This window comes from Plecotus auritus, assembly GCF_963455305.1.
Source record: "Plecotus auritus genome assembly, chromosome: 5".
Lineage (NCBI taxonomy): Eukaryota > Metazoa > Chordata > Mammalia > Chiroptera > Vespertilionidae > Plecotus > Plecotus auritus.
In genome coordinates this window covers 185,043,397-185,063,148 of record NC_137776.1, presented here as the reverse complement: position 1 = coordinate 185,063,148, position 19,752 = coordinate 185,043,397, and the positions used below count along the sequence as shown (strand labels likewise).

General features: G+C 68.6%; 1 protein-coding gene across 1 annotated transcript; it reads right to left on the bottom strand.

Moving 5' to 3' along the window:
- Positions 1-325: 325 nt before the first annotated feature.
- On the bottom strand, positions 326-14,432 carry AGPAT2 (1-acylglycerol-3-phosphate O-acyltransferase 2). The gene is made up of 6 exons (XM_080669387.1): positions 14,015-14,432; positions 5,470-5,603; positions 3,643-3,818; positions 3,055-3,150; positions 1,812-1,884; positions 326-1,108 (listed from the first exon to the last, which is right to left on the bottom strand). The coding sequence occupies exons 1-6, from the start codon at positions 14,194-14,196 to the stop codon at positions 933-935; spliced, it is 837 nt and encodes a 278-aa protein (XP_080525513.1). The 5' UTR covers positions 14,197-14,432; the 3' UTR covers positions 326-932.
- Positions 14,433-19,752: the final 5,320 nt, after the last annotated feature.

The following is a 19,752-nucleotide window of genomic DNA, read 5'->3' as shown; positions in this document are numbered from 1 at the left end:
CCCTCTACAAGGGGCTGGAGCAGTGGCTTCTGGGAAAGTGACACAGGCCAGAGACGCTTCCTCCTGGTGACAAGGTGGCCCGCCCCTCGCCAGAGGCCAGAGAGCAATCTTCGGCCTCCTGCCCAGGGCCTGCCAGGCCTCGGGGCGCGCCGCTGTCCCCTTCACCCGTGGGCCCAGCCCTGGAAGGTCGGGGGGGTTGAAGGCGCCCGCCCCGGGCCCCGGGGAGGAGGCCTGCGGCCCGGGAGACCCCGTGCACCGCCGGCTGAGCCATCCTGTGGCCCTACGGCAGCCCTGCCCATCCTTGGAGTGACCACAGCGCACCAGGCACTTGCAAGAGTTCCATTTATAAAAACAACCCCGTGCGCCCCAGCTGGTGATTCGATGGTCAGCGTGCCGGCCCTCGGACGCAAGAGCCCCAGGTTCGGGTCCCAGTCCAGGGCAGGCACTTCCGTGACAGGCCGACTCGCAGCCCGGGTCGGGGCGTGTGGGGGTCAGGGGCGTGTGGGAGGCAACCAGTGGCCGTTTCTCTCTGTCACTCCCCCTCCCTTCCACTCTCTGAAAATCAATGGAAAGAAAATCCTGGGCGAGGATTAACCACAACAAAAAAGCCACGTGCAGTTCTGATTCAGTGTTCGCGCCCCGCGGCCGCCTCTCCCCCAGCCTGATGCAGGCGGGGGGGAGTCCGCGCAGGTCCTGTGTTGGGGCCCTGTCCTCAGAGTTGGGGCGGGGGGGGGGGGCCGGCGGACCCTGCAGGGACATCAGCAGCCTGGACCGGAGGCCAGGGACAGGAAGGGCCCCGGCTCCGGGGCCGAAGGAAAGCAGAGCCAGCCGCAGGACTGGGACGCGGGGGAGGCTGTTTGGCGGCCCAGGCGGGGCGGGACGGGGCCTCTGTCCGTTCTCCGCCCCCAGGCCCCGCCCGGCTGCCGGCGCGGTTACTGGGCTGGCTGGGCAGCCGGCTCCGAAGCGGCCCCGTTCTCCTGGCGGGTCTTGGACAGGCGCAGGAAGGCGGTGCGCATGGCGTGGTGGCAGGTGTCCATGAGCGCGGGGACGTCGTCGGCAGTGAGGCCGCTGGTGGGGATGGCGTCCAGGACCTCCACCTTGATGACGCCTGTGGGCGGGGCTGGCGTCAGCGGCCTGGGGGGCGGCCCATCGTCCCGGCGGCCCTGGCTCCCCGTGGCGGCCTCTCCTCGGCCCAGCGCCGGCTGAACCCTCCCCTGCAGCTCGGCCCTGCGACCCCCTCGTGGCTGGTTTGCAGCTACAGTAACTGACCCGGTCACCCTGGCTCCTGAGTGTACACCGGGGTGTGGGCAAGTGTGCCCCCCTCTCAGCACCACCCAGGCCCAGAGCTCCTCCCCCACAGAGGGTGCCCGTGCCCCCTCCCCCCCAGGCCGCCACCCACACTCCACTGCCATCCTCGGGGGCCACCCCCGCTGGCCTTCAAACCTTCCCACCGGGGGACCAGGTGCAGGGTCTGCAGGGAAGGGCAGAGGCCCCCAGCTCTGAGGCCCATGGCGTGGGGGTGCCTGGGAGGCTGCTGCCCTGGGGGTGGGGCCTGGCTCGGAAGCCCCCTCCGCCCGGAGCTGCCCACCCTGAGCCCAAACCACCTGCTGGGAGCCGCCCCCCCCCCCCCCCCCCGTTCCCTCACTGGGACATGGCCCACGACCACTCACCTCAGGCCCTACCAAGAAGACTCCGCCCTCCCTCCCCCTGTCCCTCCCCCACCTCCCCTGCCCCCAATGGTCACTGCGCGGTGGGTCTGGCCGACAGCCACCCGGCAGTGGGACCTGTACTCTGCAGGGCGCGGGCGCTACCTGAGGTGAAGAGCTTCTTCCTGGGGTTGTAGAAGGAGGAGAAGCTGGAGTACACCACGGGGACGACGGGCACCTGTGCGCAGGGAGACAAGCCTCCTGAGAAGGGCCAGATCCCCCCCTTTCCCCAGGGCGAGCTCCCGGGGGGCCTACCTTGCCACCTCGCCCGGGGGTTGCCCACAGCACCCATGGCTGGCAGGCACATACTCTGTCCCGCCTCAGCCCTGCCACACGCTGAACCCCGGGCCTGGGACACACTGTCTGGGCTGAGTGGCTCCGAGTGCCGTAAACTCATTCTGTACTCCTTCACCCACGTGTCGCCACCTCCAGGAAGCCTTCCTAGGTTGGCACATGTCCACCTGATTCAGATCTGTGTCCCCCACTGGGTCCTAAGATTTCCTAGCAGGGGCAGGGCCCTGACCACCCTCCCCAACTTCCCCCATCCCGGGAAGGTGGGGGGCAGCCCCAGCGGGGGAGGGGGCAGGGCCGGACGGTGCTCCTGGAAAGCGCCAGGATCGGTCCACTAGTGCCTGCAGCGGCGGAAGTGGCGCCTGGGCTAATCATTAACCCTGCGGTTGGAGAGCCCTAACCTTTCCCCGGGCACCGGCAGAGGTGGGGGAGGGGGAGGGCTGGGAACCCAGGGAGCCACAGTCTAGCAGGCCCCGGAGGGGAGGTGGAGGGCGACGACAGGAAATGATGCCCGTCCCCTGGCCGAGGCTGTGGCTGCCCCTGTCCCAGCACCACCACCCCCTTTCCCACAACCCCTCCCCCACGCCACCAGCTAAGGGAAGTGACATCAGGCCCAGGCACCTGGCCGGGTGCCCTCCACCTCCTGGCCAGGGGCCCACAGGCCCAGCGGGTGGGACAGCCTCGCTTGGACGGAGCTGGGATCACAGTCCAGGCTCGGCCCCCAGCCTGGGGCTCCGCCACCCCACCTGCCAGCGTCTGCACCCCCATGGCAGTAGCCGGCCGGAGGGGTGTTGGCAGGACAGGGGGTGGCTTTGCTCAGGGCCAGCACTAGGGGGCGCTAGAGGCCACCCATCACGGGTGGAAGATAGACAAACCGCCCCTCCCCGAAAAGGACCCTCCTCATCAGGGCAGGCCCAGGGGTGGAGGGTGGTAAGGCCCTGCCCCGGCCCAGGAGGAGGGTCCCCGAGCGCCAGAGGCTCCCGCCCAACCTGGCAGTCACCGCCAGGCCCAGCGCCGCACCCACCCCCGCTGCCCCGGGAGGGCGCCCCCTGCGCACCTGGGCCTGGACCGCCAGGTAGAAGGCACCTTTCTTAAAGGGCAGCAGGTCCCCGTTGTCGTTGCGCGTGCCCTCGGGGTAGATCCACACTTTGAGCTGCAGGAGAAAGGGGGCGGCTGTGGGAAGGGGGGGGCGGGGGAGAGGCCGTGCCCTCCCCTCCTGGGGAGCCCGCGGCTCGGTGGGGACCCCTAACAGCGCAGCCCTGCTCCCTGCCTTCCGGCGTGCAATTTGCAGACAGGCACCGATGCTGTGGGCTTTTGTTTGTGTATTTGCTTTTAATATATTTTCATCGATGTCAGAGAGGAAGGGAGAGGGAGAGAGAGAGAAACATCCATGATGATGAGAGAATCATGGAATCGGCTGCCTCCTGCACGGCCCCCCCACTGGGGATCGAGCCCGCCACCTGGGCCTGTGCCCTGAGCTCCTGGTTCACAGGTCAACCTGACGCTCAACCCCTGAGCCACGCCCGCCGGGGCTGCCGATGTGGTTTTTAGGCCCAACGGAGCTGCCCTGTGCGGCTGCTCCGACACCTGCCCTGTCCCGCCCGGAGCCTGACGCCCCTGCCCAGCGGGCCCAGGCCCCACTCACGTTCTCCCGGAGCATGAGCTCGCCCACGTCGGCCATCACGCTCATGGCGGTGCTGGAGCGCTGCCGGTTGATGAAGAAGACGCCCCCCAGGTACATGATCAAGCCCACGGGGCCCGTGAACAGCAGCTCCCGCTTGGCGATCTGCACGCAGCGCGGGGGCAGGATCTCCATGAGGCCTGTCACGTGGTCACCGGGGGGGGGGAGGGGGGTCAGCGCCTGGGGCCACCACCCCAAGGAGCAGGGAGCGGCCCTGCACCCGGACCACCCACAGGCTCGCCTAGAGTCTCCCCCGCCCGCCGGCCGGCCACGAGGGCTGGTCATCTAGCCGCCGCTGAGCCGGTCTCCTGCCTGGAAAGGGGGGTGTGGACAGGGCACCCGGCTGTCGGTGAGAGGCGGGCCAGTTGGAGGCCTGTGGCTGGAGGGAAGCGCGGGCCCCCTCACCTGCCAGCTCCTCTGGGCCCGCCTCCACCCCGTCTCCCGTGGGACCAGGCCTGCCTCTGCCCCGTCTCCCGTGGGACCAGGCCCCGGAGCCCCCGTCTCCCGTGGGACCAGGCCTGCCTCCGCCCCGTCTCCCGTGGGACCAGGCCCCGAAGCCCCCGTCTCCCGTGGGACCAGGCCCCGGAGCCCCCGTCTCCCGTGGGACCAGGCCCGCCTCCGCCCCGTCTCCCCGTGGGACCAGGCCCGCCTCCGCCCCGTCTCCCGTGGGACCAGGCCCGCCTCCGCCCCGTCTCCCCGTGGGACCAGGCCCGCCTCCGCCCCGTCTCCCGTGGGACCAGGCCCGCCTCCGCCCCGTCTCCCGTGGGACCAGGCCCGCCTCCGCCCCGTCTCCCGTGGGACCAGGCCCGCCTCCGCCCCGTCTCCCGTGGGACCAGGCCCGCCTCCGCCCCGTCTCCCGTGGGACCAGGCCCGCCTCCGCCCCGTCTCCCGTGGGACCAGGCCCGCCTCCGCCCCGTCTCCCGTGGGACCAGGCCCGCCTCCGCCCCGTCTCCCGTGGGACCAGGCCCGCCTCCGCCCCGTCTCCCGTGGGACCAGGCCCGCCTCCGCCCCGTCTCCCGTGGGACCAGGCCCGCCTCCGCCCCGTCTCCCGTGGGACCAGGCCCGCCTCCGCCCCGTCTCCCGTGGGACCAGGCCCGCCTCCGCCCCGTCTCCCGTGGGACCAGGCCCGCCTCCGCCCCGTCTCCCGTGGGACCAGGCCCGCCTCTGCCCCGTCTCCCGTGGGACCAGGCCCGCCTCTGCCCCCGTCTCCCGTGGGACCAGGCCCGCCTCTGCCCCCGTCTCCCGTGGGACCAGGCCCGCCTCCGCCCCGTCTCCCGTGGGACCAGGCCCGCCTCCGCCCCGTCTCCCGTGGGACCAGGCCCGCCTCTGCCCCCGTCTCCCGTGGGACCAGGCCCCGGAGCCCCCGTCTCCCGTGGGACCAGGCCCGCCTCCGCCCCGTCTCCCGTGGGACCAGGCCCCGGAGCCCCCGTCTCCCGTGGGACCAGGCCCGCCTCCGCCCCGTCTCCCGTGGGACCAGGCCCGCCTCTGCCCCGTCTCCCGTGGGACCAGGCCCGCCTCTGCCCCCGTCTCCCGTGGGACCAGGCCCGCCTCTGCCCCCGTCTCCCGTGGGACCAGGCCCGCCTCTGCCCCCGTCTCCCGTGGGACCAGGCCCGCCTCTGCCCCCGTCTCCCGTGGGACCAGGCCCGCCTCCGCCCCGTCTCCCGTGGGACCAGGCCCGCCTCCGCCCCGTCTCCCGTGGGACCAGGCCCGCCTCCGCCCCGTCTCCCGTGGGACCAGGCCCGCCTCCGCCCCGTCTCCCGTGGGACCAGGCCCCGGAGCCCCGGCGCCTACCCATCATGTCCAGGATGCTCTGGTGATTGGACACGATGACGCAGGGCCGGTCCTCCCACAGCCTCTCGCGTCCCTTCACGTCAAAGCGGAGGCCGTACAGGTACTTGAAGGTCCGGACGAACCAGCTGATGATGCTGAGAGGGGAGAGGGGAGACGGTGCCGGTGAGCGGAGGGCCGCTGGGTGGGGGACAGGAGACACGCGGGGACCCCCCACTCGCTCTCGCGGCTGGCTCCAGGGCCCGAGCGGCCTTTCCCTCCAGGGGGCCGTGGAGGGCTGCCCTGCCTCCTGCCATCGCGACCGGACAGGAGGGAGCCAGGCCGCGGGGGGCAGATGCCCCGCGAAGAGGGGTGCCCCGCTTCCCCAGCTGCATTCCAGGAGCCGCCCAGCCCTCGGCCTGCACCCGTTGCCCGCTGGAAGGGGGCTGCAGGGCCCGAGCCCCCCAGACAGGCTGGGTGTGGTTCTCAGCCACGTCACCCCACCCCGAGAGGTCCCTGTGCGCCTCGAGGCCAGGCCGCACACCCGCACCCTCCAGGGGCCGCGACCCGTCGGGGAGGTGACAGGCCCCCCCCAGAGAGTGCCACACCAGGAAGTGAGCGCTGGCACCGAGTGGGGGGCGTGTGAGCAGCTAAAGCTACTTCTGAATCCACGGGCAGCGCCCAGGCTCCGCCCCTCCCGCCGTGCCAGCCTCGGAGCAGGGCCAGGTCCTGCCCAGAGGAGACACGGCGGGAAGGTGGCCTCGCCGCGGTCACGGTCACGGTCACGGGGAGAGAAAGCCGTGGAGTCTATGCGTGCCCCTCCCAGCTGCCCCACCCGGGGCTTTCGCGCCCTCGTTGCCCGGGAGCTGTGGCTGGGGTGGCGGGCCGCGTGTGGGCACGCAGGGAGGAAGGGCAGCCTGGCGCCTTGCTCTGCGGGGACGCTGTGCTCACAGCTGGACGGGACAGGTGCCCTGCAGGGGGCAGCCCTCGGGTGAGCTGCGCTGCGGCTTCCTGCAGGGCTGAGTCCCTCCCACCCCGTCCCACTTCTCCCAGAACACCCCTGTGCCCGCGCCCGTGGCCCCGGGTCCTGCGGGAGGGAGGGGCTGCCCGCTGTACCCAGGTGTGCCCCCCCCCCCACCATCATCCTCTCCAGGACTTCCCAGCTTCCCAAACGGACGCCGTCCCCAGTAAACACCCACCCACCCTTCCCAGCCCCGCACCACTGCCCACTTCCTGTGGCTCTGACTCCTCCTGGAACCTCATCGGAGCGGGATCACAGGAGGGGCCTCCGTGTCTGACGGACAGACCCTCAACGGCGGCAGCGCCCACAGAACCACGTCCGTGGGGACGGCGGCACGTCTCATTGTCTGACGTTGCGGATGGGGAAACTGAGGCTCAGGGAAGGCGCAGCCGTTAGCCAGACTGGGCCATCCTCCTCAGAGCTGCCAGCCGCAGCCGGACCTGCCGCAGGCCCTGCTGGGAGAGCTGCCGGCCTGGGTCCCTCCGTTTTCTCACCCGCAAAAGGCAGCGTCTCGGGTCTCCGTGAGGCCCGGGGGGGGGGGGGGGGCGGAGGGGGCCAGGGAGGGGGGGCAAGGGGAGAACCAACAGGCAATTCACAGAGAAAACGTAAATGCCCGGCCCGCGTGCTCAGTGGCTGAGCATCAACCTATGAACCAGGAGGTCACGGCTCGATGCCCGGTCAGGGCACATGCCTGGGTTGAGGGTTCAATCCCCAGTGGGAGGCCGGGGGCGGGCATGCAGGAGGCAGCTGATCAGTGATTCTCTCTCCTCATTGACCTCTCTCTCTCTCTCCCTCTCCCTTCCTCTCTAAAATCAATAAAAACAGCCCTGGCCGGTGTGGCTCAATGGATAGAGCATCAGCCTGTGGACTGAAGGGTTCCAGGTTCGATTCCGGTCAAGGGCACAGGCCTGGGTTGCGGGCTTGATCCCCAGTGGGGGGCATGCAGGAGGCAGCCAATCAATGATTCTCTCTCATCATTGATGTTTCTATCTCCCTTTCCCTCTCCCTTCCTCTCTGAAATCAATAAAGTGTATTTTTTTAAAAAATTAAAATAAAATCAATAAAAACGTATTTTAACAAAACAAAACGCATTTGTCCAACACACATGGAAAAAGCCCCATCTCACCGGGAAGACGTGCCAGTGAAAACAAGAACGCCTCTCACCCCTCGACTGGCACAGAGAAGTGGTGGTGGCAGCGGCACGGGGTTGGGAAACGGCCTGGGGAGACGCTGGCAGAGCTGGGCATCAGCAGAAGCCTCGGGGGGCAGCTGGCAGCACCGCGGACGCCCTCAGGCCCCCCCTTCGCTCGCAGGAAGGCTGTCAAGCGCGGGCGGGAGGGCGGGACACCCAAGTGGGGTCTAGGTTAGGGGATCTGGAACCCCTGTCCCGGGAGGGGAGGGCGTGACTGTCACGAGGGTCCATCTCGCAGCCCCTGCGCCAGGGAAGCGACAGCAGCTCTGCATCTGCTCACAGCGGGGCTCCCGCCTGCGACCCTCTGGCTTCCCATGGCAGCTACCCCGCCCCCCAAATCAGGCCTGGGGGAAGGACCCATGGCAGCTACCCCGCCCCCCAAATCAGGCCTTGGGGAAGGACCCATGGCAGCTACCCTGCCCCCCAAATCAGGCCTGGGGGGAGGACGGCGCCCTTGGAAGTGGGATCGCCCGGCTGGCTTTGGTTTTTTCTTTTTAAAAGACTTGTGGTAAAATACACTCACACAACACCATTTTTCAGTGTCCAGTTCAATGACATTCGGTCTTCCTTTGTTCTGCCGCCAGCCCCCCATCCTCTCCCTCCAGGACTTCCTACTTCCCTTTTGTATTTCTTTCCGCGTCTAATGCAAGTTTTAAACTAGGGAAGATACTTTGTATCAGCCTCCCTCAGCAGGGACGGAGGGTCCGCTCCGCCTGCCCCCCAGCCTCTCTGCCCGCCCCAGCCTCTCTGCCAGTCCCCCAGCCTCTCTGCCCGCCCCCAGCCTCTACACACACCCCCAGCCTCTCTGCCCGCCCCCAGCCTCTCTGCCAGTCTCCCAGCCTCTCTGCCCGCCCCCAGCCTCTCTGCCCGCCCCCCAGCCTCTACACTCACCCCCAGCCTCTCTGCCCGCCCCCAGCCTCTACACACACCCCTAGCCTCTCTGCCCGCCCCCAGCCTCTCTGCCAGTCCCCCAGCCTCTCTGCCCGCCCCCAGCCTCTACACACACCCCCAGCCTCTCTGCCCGCCCCCAGCCTCTCTGCCAGTCTCCCAGCCTCTCTGCCCGCCCCCAGCCTCTCTGCCTGCCCCCCAGCCTCTCTGCCCGCCCCCCAGCCTCTACACTCACCCCCAGCCTCTCTGCCCGCCCCCAGCCTCTCTGCCAGTCCCCCAGCCTCTCTGCCCGCCCCCCAGCCTCTACACTCACCCCCAGCCTCTCTGCCCGTCCCCCAGCCTCTACACTCACCCCCAGCCTCTCTGCCCGCCCCCAGCCTCTCTGCCAGTCTCCCAGCCTCTACACCCACCCCCAGCCTCTGTTTGCCCCCCAGTCTCAGTCTGCCCCCCAGCCTCTCAGTCTGCCCCCAGCCTCTACACCCACCCCCAGCCTTTCTGCCCGCCCCCAGCCTCTCTGCCAGTCCCCCAGCCTCTCTGCCTGCCCCCAGCCTCTACACACACCCCCAGCCTCTCTGCCCGCCCCCAGACTCTCTGCCAGTCTCCCAGCCTCTCAGTCTGCCCCCAGCCTCTCAGTCTGCCCCCCAGCCTCTCTGCCTGCCCCCCAGCCTCTCAGTCTGCCCCCCAGCCTCTCAGTCTGCCCCCAGCCTCTCAGTCTGCCCCCCAGCCTCTCTGCCTGCCCCCCAGCCTCTCAGTCTGCCCCCAGCCTCTCAGTCTGCCCCCCAGCCTCTCAGTCTGCCCCCCAGCCTCTCAGTCTGCCCCCCAGCCTCTCTGCCCAGCCTGTGGCGCTACCAGGACCAGAGGCTCAGGGGGGACAGACAGGGGGCGGCCGGGAGCTGCAGGGGACGGGCCCCGGACAGCAGCCCTCGACCCCGCCCCGGGAACTGCCCTCTCACAGCTACAGAGCCGCCCCGCTGGCCCCCGGGAGCCGAGTGGGAAAGGCACGGCGTCCTCGGGGCGAGCCCTTCTCCAGGCCACATCCACGTGGGTGCCCGCTCCTCCCCCCCCCCCGTGTCCCCGTGTCCCCGGTTCCCTGTGGACCCATGGGGAGGGGCATGTTGTCATTTTAACAGCAGACATTTCCGAGTGCCCACCCACCCTGTGCCACCGGGCCCCGGGCAGAGAAAGCCAGGTGGCGGGGACAGCCCCTCGCTGACCTCTGCGGAACCCCTGCTGTGTGCCAAGGGCTCTCCCGAAGCGTCATTTGCTCGGACAGTAACCCCACAAGGCCCATGCACTCACCATACCCACCCTGCAGATGAGGAAGCTGAGGCTCAGCAGTGAGGTGACCTGCCCACGGTCCCACAGCAGGGAAGCCAGGATGGGCCAGAGCCCGCCTCTTAACCAGGGGGTGGGGTGGGGTCCAGTTCCCAACTGCAAGACTCCACGAGCTCCTCCGAGCCCCCCATCCCCCAACAGCAAGGCGGGGGGCTCTGCCTCTCTCCTAGCGGGAACCTCAAAGCACCCTGTCATCTAGGCTTCCCCGCCCCGGGCCTCACTGCCCCGCAGCCGAGCTGGCCTGGGACATGGCCACACAGCCCCGGCCCCTGCCCACGTCCTCCAGCCCCCAGCGCCATGACCCCGTGCCCCAAGGGAGGCCACAGGGGTGAAGCCAAGGTCGTCTGAAGTCCAAGCGCCCAGGAGATGGGTAGGGTGCCCAGCACATGGTTCTTCCTAGAAGCACTGCCCCGGGGGGTGACTGGGGTGGGCTCCCCGGGCAGGGCAGGCGGCCCCCAGAGCAGGCCCTTCCCAACTGCCTGGGGGGCAGCGGCTCCTCGAGGCCCCTTCCTGGGGGTTTTCAGGAGGCGCTGCTGCACCGCAGACCGGCGCCATGAACGTCACAAGCTCCTCTGGGGCCCCCGGGAGCCGGGAGCGGGCCGCCCGCAGCCTCCTGGGACGCCGGGGCCTTCCGGAGGGTCAGACAGACCCTTCTCACCAGCTGGGAACCCGGGCAGTGCACTCGACCTCCCTCAGTGCGTAGAGGGACTGAGCTCGCTGAGGCTGGGGACCCCAGGACAAGGGGGGCCCTGGGCGCTTCCAGACACGGACAATGCCCCCGGCAGAAAGAGCCCAAAGGAAATGGGAGCAGATTCCGCACCCACGGCCCGCCCCCCCCCCCCCCCCCGTCCCCAGCTGCCCCCCTTCCCCCGCCCTCCACTCGGGTGGCTGGGAGGCAGTTCAAGGCCAAGCCAGACTACCTGTGACCTTTGCCCTCGGCCTTCGTGGTTTTGGCCAAGGTGTGCCTGCCCTCGGCCAGCCCCCAGAGCCAGGGATGTGGTGGGGGCAGCCCCGCCAGGAGCCCCGGATCTGCTCAGGGGACGGGAGGCCCCCGTGTAGCCACCTGCCCGACTTGGGGTTGTTTTCCAACCAGTGTCATGTGAGCTGGGGCACCAGGAGGGGCCAAGAACCGGGGTGTGTGGGGGTGCAGAGGCCCAGGTGCTGAGAGGGGGTGTGCAGAGGGGAATCCGGGGAAGCCCTCCAGCCCGCGGTGAGGAGCATCTCGGGGTCTCGGGGGCTGCTGGGGGCTCCGGTCCCCAGGCCCAGGGGAGAGCTGGTCCCAGCAGAGCAAGGGTGGCCGTCCCCTCGCGGCCAGACACTCCCCACCCGGGCCACACAGGCTCCGGCAGCACTGGCTCAGGGGCTGGCCCCTCTGAGGTCACCCCGAAGCAGCGCCGACAAGCCCCCGGGCAGCGTGGCCCACCCCCCTCCTTGATGCTTTGCGTGGGCACAGCCTCCACAGCCTAGCCCTCACCGCCCGCCTCTCTGCAGCTCAGTGCCATGCCCCCGACCCCACCACACGGCTTCCCTGGCCTTCACCTTCTTCTCTGTCAAACGGGTGCGAAAGGACATCTGTCTCCCAGGACAAGGGAAGCGGCCGCGCACAGGCACCCCCAGCCTGAGGGGCCCTTGGTCTCAGCCCCATCACTGCTCCCAGCACCCTCAGAACTCAAGGCTAACCAGCAGCAGCCCCCCCTGGGGGCCCACGCAGAGCACACAGTGGGGCTCAGGACATGGCCGTTGGGGGGCAGCGAGCACAGAAAGGGCTGGGATTGGAGAGAACGGCACCCGGGGACTCAGAAACGAGAGGGGTGGAGGAGCCTGAGGCTCAGCGACCCCCCCCCCCACACACACACACACACACACACCTCCACCTCCTCCTCCTGGGCCTGGACCAGCCCCTAGAGCAGGGGTGGGCAAACTTTTTGACTCGAGGGCCACCATGGGTTCTTAAACTGGACCGGAGGGCCGGAACAAAAGCATGGATGGAGTGTGTGTGTGAACTGATATAAATTCAAAGTAAAGGAGCGGAGGGGAGAGCAAGAGAACCCTCCGCTCTTTCGGCTCCGCGGGCCGGATAGAACAGCCGAACGGGCCGGATCCGGCCCGCGGGCCGTAGTTTGCCCACGGCTGCCCTAGAGCGACACAGCACCTCCTCATCTCTCAGCCCCACAGCCACACCCCTCTGCAAACTCAGGTGCACCGTCCCCCGCCCTGCCATGGCTGGGAGCCATCACTGCGACCCGCCCCTGTGGGGTCTGGGGTACAGGCTGTGGGTTCCGGGCCCCCAGGCCCACCTTCTCCCTGGGGAGGGAGGGGCAGAGGGCTCCCGCCAAGCACCATCAGGGCCCCCAGGGTCCCGAGGAGGACACCCCGCTGCACAGAACCTCGGGTGAGGCTGGGGGCCCACGTGGGGCCCGGGGCTGAGGAAAGGCCAGCCAGGGTGGTGCTGAGGGCCTGCCAGGCCCAACCACCGCTCAGAAACTTTGGACTTGACCTCTTGACCCGGGACAGCAGCTCTGAAGTGCAGGTTACTCTTGACAGAGCCAGTGGGGCCTTTTAACAGACAAGGGAGCCGCTTAGCAAGAGGTCACCAGATGACACGGGGGGGGGGGGGGGGGGCGGAGGAAGAGGAGGGGGCGGCACCCACAGGACCTGCTGTCACTCTTGCTGGAAACCAGCTCTGAGCACAGCTCCCCTGCACCCCAGAGCCCCTTCTGCCTCTGAACCAGACAGGCCAGAGCCCTGGACCCGGCACCCCTCCTGACCTCCAGGGCCAGCACCCTGGGTGGCCAGCCCAGCACGGGACCCACTGTTTCCTGAAAACAGCCCCCGCCCTGCCCGCCCAGAGGACACTCGCCTGGGAAGACGGCGGCTGGACGGGCCTCCCCGGGCCTGGCTCCCTGGGCCGCTCCCTAAGACACTGCCTGGGCCATGGGGGCGGGGGGCATAGTCTCACTGAGCACCCCCACTTGGAGGCCCCCCCTTGGAGCCCTCTATCAGTCACTAATCCCTGAAGACGGGGCCTGGGACCCATGCAGCGAGGGCTGGTCTTGGTCCGGGACAAGGACAGAGATGGCAGAGGCCAGGACCCCTCACCCACTGCCCTGTGGCCACTGGGTGGTGGGGGGCACGGCCAGTGTCCCCACACAAGGTCACAGCCAAGAGGCTATTGCAAAACCCACAGAGCCATGTCAGAGCACCGCTTCAGACATGGGGTGAGCTTTGCACAGTGGCAGTGCCGAGCCAATGAAGGTTATCCGGGACGCGTTTATTGCTAATTGAAAAGAAAAAGAAATGGGGTGAAAGGGCAAGAGGGAGCCCCTCTCTGCAGCCCCGCCCCAGCCTTTGACCCGGAGAGGCCTTCGACTCCTGGATCAGCCTGCCAGAGGCCCCTCCACGCCCTGCCCTCACCCCAACGCCGCTCCTGGAGCCGGGACGGCTCCCAGAGGGAAATTCCAGCCGCCACCCCTTCCTTCCCCGGATTGAGGTTGGACCCCAAGGGCCAACCCTGCCGGCTCCCCCCAACCCCCCGTCACAGAGCCTCCCCCCTCCAGGACAGAGGAAGGACATGGGAGGAGGGACCTGCCCGGGAGCCGGGGACCAGGTGCCAGGTAGGCGGGAGAAGTGGTGCAGAGGGACGTCAGGTGCCCCAGCGCTCACGGCCCAGCAGGGGGCGGTGTGGCGCCGTCCCGGCCTCGGTTTCCCCGCGTGGCCCGGGCCCTTTCCTCTCGCAAAGCAGCTGCGCCACCCTCCGCCCGGCACCCCGGCACCCCGGCACCCCGCACCCAGCACGCCCTCGGCCGGGCGCAGGGACGCGGCGGCGCCGGAGGCCGAGACCTGTTTAAAGCCGTCAGTGCTGGCTCCCCGGCCGGGCCTCCCGGCAAGGACGCGGGGACATTGTGACGCCAAGTCCCGGGGACCCCGCCCTCCCCGGCCGCCTCCCGAGCCGCCTTCTCCCCTCGCGAGCGCCCAGAGCCCGGGAGCGGCGCGGGCGGGGCAGGAAGGAGGGAAAGGAGAGAAGAAAGTTGGGGAAGCGGAAGCCGGCGCGGCCCGGCGCTCCCCCGCCCTCCCCTCCCGGCCGGAGCTCCCGCCCGGCCCGGCCCGGCCCCCTCCCGGCCCGGCCCCCTTGCCTCATGTTCTTCACCGTCCGGCCGCCGTGGCGCAGCAGACAGACGGCGGCGGCCACGATGGAGATGGAGAAGCAGAGGGCGCAGTACAGGCTGATCTTGGCGTAGAAGCTGGCCGTGGGGCTCAGCTGCACCAGCAGCAGCAGCAGCAGCAGCGCCGCCGTCAGCCACGGCCAGAGCTCCATGGCGGGTGCGCGCTCGGCGGCGCCCTCGGGGCCCCGACGGCCTGGCCTCGGGCTCCCCGCCTCGGGCTCCCCGCCTGAGCTGCGGCCGCGGGCGCGAAGCCGACTCCTGGCTGCCGGCGGCTTGCCCTGGTCCCCGCCCCGCCCGCGCCCCTTATTGCGAGGACCGAGGGGCGGGGCGGCGCGGGGTGGGGAGAGGAAAGCGCCTAGGTGCGGCGCGCCCTCCCGCGGCTCCCCCCTCCGCCGCCAGCCCCTGGGCCCGGCCCCGCCCCCACCCGGCCCCCACCCGCGGGGCCCGGAGTCACCGGCCCCGCCCCGCGCCACTCCCCCTTTCCGCCGCCGGGTCACCTAGCCTCGGGCGCGCGTCCCACTCCCAGCCCCGGCGTCCTGGCGGCCGGGTCGCTGGACGCTGGCACCGCCCCCCACAGTCCGGGCCTCTCCGCCTGTCCCGGTGTCCCGGCCCCCAGGGCCCGGCCGCCCTCTGCCACCGTCGCCCCCGCGCCCAGACCACAGCTCCAAAGGCGGCCCCAGGAGGCGGCCGCCCTTGCCAGCCGGTGGCCACACAAATAGGCCCTTGGACGGCAGCCTGCCCCCCAGGTCCCCTCGAGCAGTTTCAGGGCGACCCAGCCAGCCTTTGGACGACCTCCCCTAAGGGTCCTGGGGGGGCGCGCCCCATGGAGGAGGGGGAGCAGCTGGAATGGGGCGTGTTTCTGGGCTGGGCGAGGGTGCCAGCACTGGGTGCCAGGAACAGTGTCACCCGGCTGCTCCTGGGGCCCGGCCAGTGGCAAATATCAGGCGACTGTGTCCACATAGCTCGGCCACCGGCCAGCGTGGCATGAGGACGGGCAGTTAGCCTGGCAGGCGGGCGGGCGGGCGGCGGCTGCGGGCCTCGGAGAGCAGACTGGAGTTTTGAGACCAAGTCGCCCCCCTCCCCCAGGGCCTGTCCACCTGCGGGGTTGTCCTGCGTTTGCGGGGTTTGGGACGCGCCCACCTCTGCGGGCGTTGGCACCGTACCCGCCTCTTCTTTCAAAGGCTGAGGTGCCCTGTGGCTGACATGAGTCACCGACACCCTCCTGAGAGGGGACTCTGGCCCTGGCAGGTGGGGCTTTCCTGCGGGGCTGAGGCCGCTCACAGGTGGCAGCTGTTCCCGGCCCCGGGGGCGGGGCCTGCTCGCGCACCTGCAGGCGCTTTGCAGTGAGCGCTCCCAGCGGCCATCTGGCCATCGTTTCCAGAGCCCACTTGTTGAAATCAGTCAGAGGAAGACAAGTATCACATGATCACACTCACATGTGGGATCTAAGTAACAAGATAAACGGACGAAGGAGTGGATCGGAGACATGGGAGCCCGGGCCAGTGGGGAGGGAGGGCGGTGGGAGATCATCAATGATAATCAACCAACCAAGGACCCTGTGCGCACATATGCGCGGCCTGTGGCCACAGACCAGGGTGGGGAGGGCCGGGGCGGGCGGGAGGGGTGGGGGGGGGAGGGGACAAATGTAATACTTTCAACAATGAAGAATTCTTTTTTTCTTTTTTTCTTTTTTTTTTTCAAAAAAAGCAAAAAAATAAAGAGACTGCTTGTCCCTCTTCCCACTGCTGAGACGATACTGCCGCCCCCCGGGAGGATCCCGGGGAATCCTGGGAGGACTTCCTGCTCCCGGCAGTGCTGGAGCGACACGGGTGGGTGCGGGTGGGTGCCCTGCAGCCAGTGGTCCTGCGGGGAGCCCGGCAGAGCCAGAGTACGGGCTGGCCAGGCAGGCTTCTCGCAGGAGGGGGAGCAGCACCTTAGGGTGGGACCAGGCCTCACCCACCCCGAAAGGGCTGCGCTACCCGGCCCGCCACCCTGCCCATCACTCCCTCCCTGCCTTTGCCCGCCTCACACTGTCCCCAGCACTTCCTAGATCCTCGTTGCACCTGTGTTTGTGTGTGTGTGGGGGGGGTGCTTGCTGTCCCCCCTCCCCTGGGAGGGCCACCCCATTGGGACCTGTCTGTTCTGTTCACTGGTGTATGACCAGCACTGAGACCCATCAATATGCCTGGCACATAATAGGTGCTCAATAAATGCTCCTCCAGAGCTCAATGCGCCCCCATTTTACAGATGGGAAACCGGGGCGCCCAGAGCTGACAATCACCAGACAGGAAGGGACGGGAGGAAGCTGACCCCATCGCTGCGTCCCACGCCCACGGGCCCGGGAAGGCTTCCTGGCCCCGGGCAAGCTGCCCCGTCCTCGTGCGCCCCGGGCTGTGGTTCTGGACAGCCTGTTGCATCCTCCGACGGGTGAGAGGCTGTTGCCCAATGCCACCTCCTTCCCAGTTCCATTCTCCCCGGGGGCCGTGTGGAAATAAAACGTCCACTTTTCCTCCGACAAGAAGGGAGGCGAGGCCTGGGCGGGGGGAGGCCGCGGAGGGGGTCGCAGGCCTGAAACCCTATTCGGTATTTGACTGTGCCGCTCCATTCGGGGGCGGGCACACTCCCTGTTTCTAGAACCTGAAGCCTGGGGCCTGGTGGAGACGCTGAGAGACGGCGTCTCTAACCTCCATGATTCTCAGCCAAGCAGGGCCTGGCCTGGGCTCTGCCCACTTTCCTCCCACCGCCCTGGGCAGGGGGCGCACCGTCCGGTCCGGCCCACCCTCTCAGGAAGCTGGGGATGGGTTGGGGGCTGAGTCAGCGCCACCCGCTGCCCCCCCCTCCGCCGGACATCAGCTGAGAGCCTCCTGGGCATGTGCTGGGAACCCGCCAGACTGGGCATCGGGTGACACAATCGAGGCTGGGCGAGCACCACCTCCCAGGCCCTTGGGAGTCCGAGGCCCAGGGGAGGGGACATGGGCACAGGGCACTCGGCTCTGCGCGGGGATTGGCCAGAGGCTGAGCAGTCCACCGCCTGTCCACCGCGCCGCCTCCTGGGGGCCGGGTAGGGCCGTGGGGTTGGTTGGGGTCTGGAGGGAGGGGCGGAGGCTCCCCATTCCTAGAAGCGATGTGTGACCTCCCGCCTGCCACGGGGCATCAGGGGCAGGGCCGGGTGCCCAGCCTTTGAAGTCCCCGACTTCCTTCAGTCTCCAGGTTACCCGATCGCACCTGAGCCCCAGTTTCCTCCTCGCCGGGATGAGAGGAGTCCCCCGTCCCCCGTCCCCCGTCCCCAAGGCCACACCTGACCGCCTCTCGCGTGTGCATGGAGCATGTGGGTCTGCTCCCTCAGGCCTTCTCCAGAGAAAGCGAGGCCAGGACGGAGGCCAGGAGGGGAGTGGGGCTCAGGTCCCAGAGAAGGAGGGTGCGGGCTGGGAAGCAGCTGATCAAACGGCCGGGGAGCCCCTGGGAGCCCCTGGGAGCCCCTGGGAGCCCCTGCTGCCTCGGGACCTCTAGGACGCTCACCTCCGGGGTGAAGGCTGGAGGGAGCTGGGCCTGGAGGCTGAAGGAGGCAGGGAGGCGGCTGGGGGAGCCGGGCCGGGGCCCTGGTGCTCCTGGCCTGGGGGCCAGCTCCTGAGGGGGAGCCCCCCCTCCACCTGTAAATAAAGCGCCTGTGAATCTTTCATGGGCTCGCGCTGCGTTTAAAGATAGATGAGGCGAGGCCTCCCGGGGGCTGGGGCCACACGCTCCCCAGGGAGGCAGGGAGGGGTGTTGGCGGGCACGCGGCTGGGAGCATGCGGCCCAGCTCAGGGGCCGAGGGGAGACCCCTGGGAGTGTGGTCGCATGGCTGGCTCCCAGGCTGGGCAGAGGCTGGCGAGGCCCCAGAGCCTGGCCATCATGGCCCCCCAGCATCCTGTGCTGACACTGGCAGGCACCCCAGCCTCAGATGGGGCCTCAGAGATGGCCCCGCCCAGCCCCCACTGCCAGGAAGGAACAGGAAGGAACAGAGGGGCCCAGGAGGTTGAGGGGCCCCCGAGGTCCCTGGCCAGCAGGATGGGGGGGGGGATTGGGGAGGGCGGAAAGACTGAGGTGAGGGCCTGAGCGCCCAGCACCAGACCCAGGGCCCTGACCAGCCTCTCCCCCCCGGGAATCTCAGCCCAGCCCTTCCGCTCTGGGCCTCAGTTTCCCTATCTGTGCCAAGGGACAGCAGCAGGGGCCCGGCGAGGTGAAAGGGACAGGCTGTGTGTGAGCGCCGCCGTCAGCAGCTCTGCCCCAGGCTGGCTGCCCTCGGCCACTCACCCCTGGTCCAGTTGGCGTCCGGACCAGTCAGCTGCCCCAGGGCTCCCCGGCCAGCCCGAGGCGCAGCCGGGCCTCTGCCTGCCCCGCCGGCCCCGGTGTGGGCTGCTGGCCGAGGGGCAGCCTCTCTGGGCCAAGGGGCCTCAGAGGTGCCCGCGCCCTGCTGTCCTGCCTTTCACCACTGGGCAGGCGGGGCAACACGCCCCCGGGCTGGGGTGTCCTCTCCGCTCTGAAGGCCGCAACCTGCCTCTGACCGGGGCGGGGGCGGGGCGGGGTCCGGGCTGACCAGCCTCCTTCACCCCCGCTCCCTGAGTTCGCTCGCTGCCCTGGAGAGCTCCAAGCCGCCCACTGTCCGCCCCCAGGACTGTGGCCGGACAGGAGGTCCTTCCCCTGGGCACTGCCCGTGGTGTCACACCCGGCAAACCCAGTCTGGGGACCCAGACTCGCCCGTCTAGGGAGCAGTGTCCCCTCTTGGTGAGACGAGGCAGAAGGTGGGAGGCCGGGCGCTGGGCTCTGCAGGGACGGGGCCGAGGCCTGCCCACCTGTGGCCGCGACCCCCCCTCCGGGCTGCCGGCTCCTGGCCACGTGGGAGGAAGGGACTCGGGGAGGCCAGGCCCTCACCGTGGGACCCGGACTTCACTTCCCCGGGTCCCCTTGGCAGCGGTGTGTCCTCAGTCCCAGAGCCACACTCCTGGGGGTGCCCGGGGGACCCACACAGGCCTTCCCGGGGTCGCCCTTCCTGCTCCAAGCCAGGTGGTGACTGAAGACACATCCAAACCTGAACAGAATTCTAATAAGAGTTTATTTGGGGCCCGGCTGGTGTGACTCAGTGGTTGAGGTCACGGTTCGATTCCTGGGTTGTGGGCTCGATCCCCCAGTGTGGTGGGTGCAGGAGGGAGCCGATCAATGATTCCCTCTCATCATTGATGTTTCTTTATATATATATATATAGCAAAAGTGGAGATTTATTGAAGAACAAGTACAGACCTCATCATTGATGTTTCTATATCTCTCTCTCCCTTCCTCTCTGACATCAATAAAATAAAATAAACATTTTTTAAAAATATATTTTATTGATTTTTCACAGAGAGGAAGGGAGAGGGATAGAGAGTCAGAAACATCGATGAGAGAGAAACATCGATCAGCTGCCTCCTGCACACCCCCCACTGGGATGTGCCCGCAACCAAGGTACATGCCCTTGACCGGAATCGAACCTGGGACCCTTCAGTCCCCAGGCCGACGCTCTGTCCACTGAGCCACACCGGCTAGGGCTAAAATAAACATTTTTAAAAAGGAAGGGACGTAAGGAAGGTGACGTGGAGGGGTCGGATTACAGGGCAGTGAACAAGATGCTGTGCCGGGTCGGGGTTACCCCTCACGGGGTGCTGTTTCCGGCACCCTCACCGAGGTGCACCGGA